We start from the raw sequence: 8,285 nt of genomic DNA, 5'->3' as shown, positions 1-8,285 counted from the left end.
AGGACATAATAGAGATTATGTGTTCTATTATGACACATAGACAGACAGACAGGCAGACAGGATAGATTCCCAGGTTCAAACCCACACTTACTACCATCGTGTTCCTGAGCAGGACACTTAACCCTAAGTGTCTCCAGGGGGGGACTGTCCCTGTGACTACTGATTGTAAGTCGTTCTGGATAAGGGCGTCTGGTAAATGCTGTAAATGTAATAGACATTAAATGTCTATTATGACACGTAGACAGGCAGACAGATAGATTCCCAGGTTCAAACCACACTACTTCCATCGTGTCCCTGAGCTGGACACTTAACCCTGAGTGTCTCCAGGGGGACTGTCCCTGTAACTACCGGATGTAATGCGCTCTGGATAAGTGCGTCTGGTAAATGCTGTGTTTGCTTCATGGAAGCAACTACAATTGCGCCATCATGTGGATATAAATGTGATTACACTATGTGTTGATGGGATTTTATTAGTAACGTTTTTTAAATAGTATGAAATAATTTATCTTACCAAAATGTTTAAATATAGCACTATATAAACTTTATACTGAGTTAAAAGTCCCAGAAAAAAGTATTAAAGAATTCCTGCCATAAATATTGTGTTTATGTTTACTAAATGTATTATTGGTTAAGACGTACTGGTCCATTTTTGTAAAAAAAAGAAAATAAAAATTATGTATTAAGTATGTATATATAATATGTGTGTGCGCGTGTGCGCGTGCCCGTGAACACGTGACCCGGAAGTGCGCGGTGACGTCGTCTCTGTTGACGTCACCGCGCACTGTTGTCTCGGTAAGATGGCGCTGCGCCCTGGATCGGGGGGAGGCGGCAGGTAAAGTCGGATTTATTGCTGCGCCGCGGGGCCGCTTTCTCTACACGGCGGACGTAGTGGGTGGTGTGTAGTCGTTTCTGCGTCTGACGCTTGCGGTGTCTAGGTTGTTGTTGTTGTTGTTGTTGTTCTTTTTACCGGACCGTTCAGGCGCTCCGCGTTAGCCGTTAGCTCGCCGTAGCTGAACCGTGTCACCCGAGACGGCGGAGCGACTGCGTCCCTGTGAAGTGGACGCTGCTACGCGGCAGTAGATTTACACGCCAGCGGCTACGGGGCAGGAGCTTCTCCAGTAACACGTCTTTTTTACCGGTGTGGTGACACGCACTGGGTGGTGTAGCAGAGTGACAGATTCGAATATCCACCCTGGCACTGTGTGTTCCAGTGTGTGCTGGTCGTATTCACACTTCAAAACGCATAACATATAATATACGTTCACTAAATGAACAAATGCGTGAAGTACTGAACCGAGAAGGCAGCTCTGGATTGGTGTAGGATTGAGAGGGCAACTCTGATGCTAGATTCGACGCTGATGCTGGATTGATGTTGAATTGACAGCTGCGCTGTGATGGTGGATTCAACTCTGATGGTGGATTAGTTTCTGATGCTGGGTTGATGGAGTGAGAGGGCAGCTCTGATGGTGGATTCAGCTCTGATGGTGGAATCGCTACTGATGCTGGGTTAATGTTGAATTGAGAGCTGTGCTCTGATGCTGGATTTGACAATGAATGTTGGATTTGACACTGATTCTGGATTAGTTTCTGATGCTTTATTGATGGATTGAGATGGCAGCCCTGATGCTGGATTCGGTACTGATGCTGGGTTGATGCTGAATTGAGAGCTGTGTTCTGATTCTGGATTTGTCAATAAATGCTTGATTTGACACTGATTCTGGATTAGTTTCTGATGCTTTATTGATGGATTGAGATGGCAGCCCTGATGCTGGATTCGGTACTGATGCTGGGTTGATGCTGAATTGAGAGCTGTGTTCTGATTCTGGATTTGACAATAAATGGTTGGATTTGACAACTGATGCTGGATTAGTTTCTGAGGCTTTATTGATGAATTGAGATGGCAAGCCCTGATGCTGGATTCGGTACTGATGCTGGTGTTGATGCTGAATTGAGAGCAGTGTTCTGATGCTTGATTTGACTCTGATTCTGGATTCAGCTCTGATGCTGGATTGAAGTATGATTCTAGATTGATGTTGAATTGAGAGCCGCGCTCTGATTCTGGATTCAGCTCTGATGCTGAATTGATGGATTGAGAGCCACATTCTGATGCTGGATAAAGTGAAGTGATTGTCACATGTGATACACAGCACACAGTGCACACAGGCATGCCTTGCATTTATCCCATCACCCTGAGTGACCAGTGGGCGGCCATGACAGGCGCCCAGGGGAGCAGTGTGTGGGGACGGTGCTTTGCTCAGTGGCACTTTGGCGGATCGGGATTCGAACCGGCAATCTCCTGATTACGGGGCCACTTTCCTTAACCACTAGGCCACCACTGCCCTTTTGTATCCCAGCGCCGTGATGAAATCCTTTGGGCTCATGTTTTTTCCAGCGGGAGGGCCGCGCTGCTTTAATAATGAATGCCTGTCTGCTGTGGGCAGGTAATGTTGATACTGGACCTGCAACTGCATCATGTTTACAGCTACTGACACCAACCTTCTCCGTTGGAGTTTGCGAACGTTGCATCTGCTTCTCTCTGGACGCCTGTGGACGAAGGAGGATTTATTTAGCTTGTGAGGGTTGATGCTCTTGGCTGTAGATGATTGTTCCAGAGCACTTGACCTGGGATAAATCAACAGTCTGCTCATCACCGGCTTGCTTGGTGATGTCAGTCTGAGCCACGTGCTGTCCGCTTCAGAGCTGGACGAGGGGATGATCCAGAACTGCATTTTAACCAATCAGATTAAGTGGCAGTTACAGGAAGGGGAACGCTTTGTAATGACCTGACGTCTGTGGAGCCGCAAAATTATGAACATAACTGCTTTTATTATTGGTTTGATGTAATAATCTGTCTGTCTGATGGGATGTCCCCTCAGTGGTTGACCTCTGACCTTTGTCAAAACTTTGATAGGGTGGTGCACGATAAATCAATACAGCGCTATATCCAGATATTATCAGTATATATTATATAAGAAGCAGTGAGAACAGGGCAGCTTCTGATTGGCTGCAGCCAGATGGCCTGTGATTACTAGATGATGATGATGTGTGTGTGTCTTCTTTTGTCCTCCAGTTTCATGTTTCCTGTTGGAGGGGGTCTGGGGCCGCCACAAGGTCAGTTTTCAAACCCTGACCAGTCCATTTTTACATTGTTATGTGGGTATTAGTAAGCGGTGAATACTGACCTCCTCTCTCCCTTTCTCAGCTATGATGGCCATACCTCAGCAGCAGCAGCAGCAGCAGCAGGGCTTTCCCATGGTGCCGGTCATGCAGCCCAACATGCAAGGCATGATGGGAATGAACTTTGGAGGCCAGCTTGGTCCGGGTGCCATTGCCGCTGCAGGGTGTGTTGTGTAGGAGGATGACCCTGGCCCAGACTCCTCTGCCTGTAGCTCCACCTCAGAAGTCTCTGCATGTCTCGTCATAAACACATCATAACTCAGTGTTAAGCCAATTGTGCGTGAATGATCACAAATTAAAAGTGCATTTTTGTTATGTAAATTAATACCACGACTACATTTACAGTGTTTCCCTGACGCCCTTATCCAGAGCGACTTAGTCAGTAGTTATAGGGACAGTCCCCCCTGGAGACACTCAGGGTTAAGTGTCTTGCTCAGGGACAGGATGGTAGTAAGTAGGGGGTTTGAACCTGGGTCTTCTGGTTCATAGGCGAGTGTGTTACCCACCTAGGCTTCTACCACACTACAGTACAGGACCTCAGTGGCACCTTGGCGGTGACCACCCTGTGTGTGGTCGTAGCCTGACCAGTCAGTGTGTGTGTGTGTGTGTGTGTGTGTGTGTGTGTAGGCCGCGATGCCGCTGGGTATGCAGCCTGCTGCCGTGCCGTTCATGGGTCCGCCCCAGTTTCTGGGCCTGCGTGGCCCGGCGCCTCAGTACCCCGCTGACCTGCAGAAGCAGATGGCCGAGGAGCACCAGTGAGTTCCTCTGTGCGGAACAGTGTGTCTTTGTCTGTGTGTGTGTGTACAAGCATGTGTGAATTGTGTGTCTCAGGAAGCGTTTGGAGCAGCAGCAGCGTCTGCTGGACGAAGACCGGAAGCGGCGGCAGTTTGAGGAGCAGAAACAGAAGCTCCGCCTGCTGAGCAGTGTCAAGCCCAAAGTGAGAACACACACACACAGAAATACACTACACTAGTCACAGTTGTTGTAGCAGGATTTGTTTAAGGACAGTTTCACCCCGAATGTATGTATGTATGTGTGTGTAGATGGGGGAGAAGAGTCGCGATGACGCTCTGGAGGCCATTAAAGGAAACCTGGATGGATTTAGCAGAGACGCCAAGATGCACCCAACACCTTCCACACACACCAAACAACCAGGTACACAGACACACACACACACACACACACACAGCAGGGTAGCATGTACATTACAGGCAAAAAGTTTGGACACCTCATTCAATGTGTTTTCTTTATTTTCATGTCCATTTACGTTCTCACTGAAGGCACCAAAACTATGAATGAACACATGTGGAGTTAATGTACTTAACCAAAAAAAGAGGTGAAATAGTGAAAACATGGTTGTATATTCTAGTTTCTTTGCTCTGATTACTGCTTTGCACACTCTTGGCATTCTCCTCGATGAGCTTCAAAGAGGTCGTCACCATGAAATTGCTTCTCCAAACAGTCTTGAAGGAGTTCCCAGAGGTGTTTAGCACATTGTTGGTCCCAGCTTCACCCCAAACCATCTGGATTGGGTTCAGGTCCGGTGACTGGAGGCCAGGTCTCCACTTTTTGTTAAGTACAAGAACTCCACATGTGTTTCATTCATAGTTTTGATGCCTTCAGTGAGAATCTACCAACGTAAATGGTCATGAAAATAAAGAAAATACACTGAATGAGAAGGTGTCCAGACTTTTGCTGCACTGTACACACAGCACAACAACGAAGCTGCTGTAACTGATCTGTTTATTGACTCCGCCCCCAACACCGGTGTTATTATTCTGCCTTATTCTGTGATACCAGCTCATGCTGCACGGGTCCCTGAGCCCGCGGGTGTCATGAGGAAACCCTGTCTGGCGCTCAGCTGAAAGCTCGGTGTCGTGACCGGATGGCCATGTCACATGGCGTTTGCTGTCTGTCTTGTAATCTGGGTTGCAGCAATTCTAACTCAGCAACTTGTGATTCGTCTGATGTTCCGTCTTGTTCCTCATCACATGAGGAGATTTTGTATAAACAGTCCAGCTTGTGTGTGTGTTGCCACTCCTCTCATCATGTATTTACGTGTTTTTTACAGACTCATCGCCACTCCAGCTCACTCCTCCTCCCTCTCTCACTCCCTCACTCCTGCTTTCCCAGACGGACCATGACGATGAGTTTAGTGACTTTATGCGAGGGACCCACAGACTCGTCCTCCTCTGTCCCCCATTCCCTTCCTACCTCTTCCTCCTCCACCAATCCCGTCAATAAACGCGCCCTTCACCCCTCTCAAACTGCACCCACCCTTCCTGCCATCCATCACTCTGCTGTCATCTCCAGCATCTCAGCCCGCACAAGGTAAAAACACTCCTCTCTTCTCATTCCATCTCTCACCTCATCTCTACTTTCACTGTGCTGGGTAACGTCACTCACACGCATTGTAATAAAGTCCCTGATTAGAAGACGCGAACATTTGAATTTGGTAGTGTGTGAGATGAGGAGGAGGTCCAGGACGAAACTAGCTGAGTATGAACATCCATCACCACCCCACCCAGGCCCGTCTCTGGAGGAGAAGCTGCTCTTGTCGTGTGACCTCTCGGCTGCTAAAAAAGCTCGGGTCCCCTTCAAGTCCCGCCCCCCGGCACAACTGGGCCCTATTGCTCGGCTGTCGGCCCGGTCCCAGGCCAGCGATAGAGCCTGTGACCCTCGTGGTGGACGCGACCTCTGACCCCGCAGACGCTCCACCCCAGGCGCCCGGATGCTGGTGGTGAGATTATTAACACCCGTCTCCGACTAACCGGCGGTTTCTAGGTGGTAGCGAGATCAGACTAACCCCTCCAGTGTGTGATGGCTGCTGAATGATGGGCAGATCTGAGACCTGCTGTCGCTGCTCCTTCGTGACTTCTACTCGGTGGTCCGTTTCACAGCTTCTCGCCGCTCGAGCTTCACTGGAGCCATTTTGATTTGTGGTAGGGGGTGCATGTGGTGTGTGTGTATGTGTGTGTGTCTGGCTGACGTTCTCCGCCGCGTTTCCGTGTGTTTCTGGCAGCAGGTGTGGCCGTGTCCCCCAGCAGGACCACATCCAGCCCATGGTGCCGGCGTGGCTGTATACAACGACTCGCTCGTCCCTGGTGAGTCGGGTTATCTGCGCGGAAATACGCCACGCGGAGATTACGCCACGCGGAGATTACGGCTGCGTGCTTTAAATACGTGCGTGTGTGTTTACTGCAGATATGTTCAAAAAAGTTCTGGAGTTCACCATGACCCCAGCAGGCATCGACACGGCCAAGCTCTACCCCATCCTGATGTCCTCGGGTCTCCCCAGGGAGGCGCTGGGACAGATCTGGGCCTCGGCCAACCGCACAACGCCGGGCAAGCTGACCAAGGAGGAGCTCTACACCGTCTTGGCCCTGATTGGTGTAGCTCAGGTTGGTTTTGTGGGATTTGTTGAAATTGTTAAAGACCAATATGACACCGTTGACGTTTTGTTCTGTTCTGGTCCCCTCCAGAGTGGCCTGCCAGTGATGAGTCTGGACATACTCGGCCAGTTCCCCACGCCGCCTGTCCCCAACCTCCCTGCTCTAACCATGGTGATGCCTTCAGTCCTGCCCCAGCAACAGCAGCCGATCATGGCTCCGCCTCCCGTCTCCCTGGCGATGGCTGCCCCCACGCCGTCAGTCATGGGCATAGCGCCCAACCCCCCACCTGCCCAGCCCCCCAACGCTTTCATCGCCAACTTCCCGCCGGTGCAGGTAAGGTGCAGCGCTGCGGACCCCTGGCCGTTCGTCTCGGGTGTGGGGCTGGAGCTCAACGCCGCCGCTGGTCTCTTCCAGGCCACCAAAACCGACGATGACGACTTCCAGGACTTCCAAGAGGCTCCCAAAGCCGGAGGGACAGATGACTCCTTCGCCGACTTCCAGGCGGAGTCTGGGGGCAACTTCCCGAACCTGGCCGCCCCACGCAGCAGGTCAGACCCCGCACCACACTGCATTTTCTGACTGATGGTCCCCTGACCCAGATCGTCCTCTGGGCCCGCGTTCACCAGATAAAACAGCGCGGTGTTCGTGCCAGGCTCCCGTAGAGCCGTGAACAATTCGATTACGAATATCAATGTCTCGGTGATCGATTATCCACATTACTTCACATGATGTTTTTCAATGTCTTGTTCACCCGTGTGACGCGTTGTGGTACAACGAGCAGAAAAACCTTTTTTCTGCTTACTGGAACAATTCCTAGCCGGAGATCACTACTTTTTAAATGAGAATTTTTATGCCGGCACCAGAAAATCACCAAGCAACGTCATTATGATAATATCGATAATGTTCTGCACTGCATCCATTATAAGCAAATTTAATTTCAACAAATTAAGCCAAAAGCCACATTCAGAGAGTCAGTTCAGGTGAGAAGTCATCTTCTGATCACACAGGGCAGGGAGGCTGAAGCATTCAAAAAATGGTCATGTTGTCTGATCTTGTCATGCTTGTCCCCACAGTGCACCCCCCATGCTGACGCCCGTGTCCGGCTCTTCGTCCTCGGACAAGTATGCCGCCTTTAAGCAGCTGTCTGCAGATGTGCCGGCTGAGGCCACACCCACTGCCTCTGGTACTCAGCTTCTGCTTCCGGTTCTTTTTGTATCTTGTGTTTGTTCGGTTCTGCTTCTGGGGATATAGATTCTGAACCGGTTCTTTTTGTATCTTGTGTTTGTTCGGTTCTGCTTCTGGGGATGTAGATTCTGAACGGTTCTTTTTGTATCTTGTGTGTGTTTGGTTCTGCTTCTGGGGATATAGATTCTGAACCGGTTCTTTTTGTATCTTGTGTTTGTTCAGTTCTGCTTCTGGGGATATAGATTCTGAACCGGTTCTTTTTGTATCTTGTGTTTGTTCGGTTCTGCTTCTGGGGATATAGATTCTGAACCGGTTCTTTTTGTATCTTGTGTTTGATCGGTTCTGCTTCTGGGGATATAGATTCTGAACCGGTTCTTTTTGTATCTTGTGTTTGTTCGGTTCTGCTTCTGGGGATATAGATTCTGAACCGGTTCTTTTTGTATCTTGTGTTTGTTCAGTTCTGCTTCTGGGGATATAGATTCTGAACGGTTCTTTTTGTATCTTGTGTTTGTTCATTTTCTGGGGATATAG

At 49.5% G+C, this 8,285-nt stretch overlaps 1 protein-coding gene and 1 long non-coding RNA gene across 2 annotated transcripts in view; both read left to right on the top strand.

Moving 5' to 3' along the window:
- Positions 1–772: 772 nt before the first annotated feature.
- Positions 773–3,329, top strand: LOC114802693 (uncharacterized). The gene is made up of 3 exons (XR_003751760.1): positions 773–832; positions 3,071–3,111; positions 3,203–3,329. It is a non-coding gene; the product is annotated as an uncharacterized LOC114802693 (long non-coding RNA).
- Positions 3,330–3,423: 94 nt separating this feature from the next.
- The window catches only part of LOC114802175 (synergin gamma-like), a 70,438-nt gene continuing 65,576 nt past the window's right edge, over positions 3,424–8,285 (top strand). Inside the window, exons 1-10 of the mRNA XM_029000877.1 lie at positions 3,424–3,453; positions 3,805–3,932; positions 4,009–4,114; positions 4,221–4,332; positions 5,706–5,861; positions 6,225–6,281; positions 6,382–6,578; positions 6,660–6,902; positions 6,984–7,117; positions 7,643–7,752. Of these exons, the coding sequence (XP_028856710.1) occupies positions 3,811–3,932; positions 4,009–4,114; positions 4,221–4,332; positions 5,706–5,861; positions 6,225–6,281; positions 6,382–6,578; positions 6,660–6,902; positions 6,984–7,117; positions 7,643–7,752 (1,237 nt within the window). The 5' untranslated portion in view covers positions 3,424–3,453; positions 3,805–3,810. The remainder of the gene's footprint in view (positions 3,454–3,804; positions 3,933–4,008; positions 4,115–4,220; positions 4,333–5,705; positions 5,862–6,224; positions 6,282–6,381; positions 6,579–6,659; positions 6,903–6,983; positions 7,118–7,642; positions 7,753–8,285) is intronic.

The sequence above is a fragment of the Denticeps clupeoides genome, chromosome 13 (assembly GCF_900700375.1).
Source record: "Denticeps clupeoides chromosome 13, fDenClu1.1, whole genome shotgun sequence".
In the NCBI taxonomy this organism is placed as follows: Eukaryota; Metazoa; Chordata; class Actinopteri; order Clupeiformes; family Denticipitidae; genus Denticeps; species Denticeps clupeoides.
This window is presented reverse-complemented; position numbering and strand designations above follow the sequence as displayed.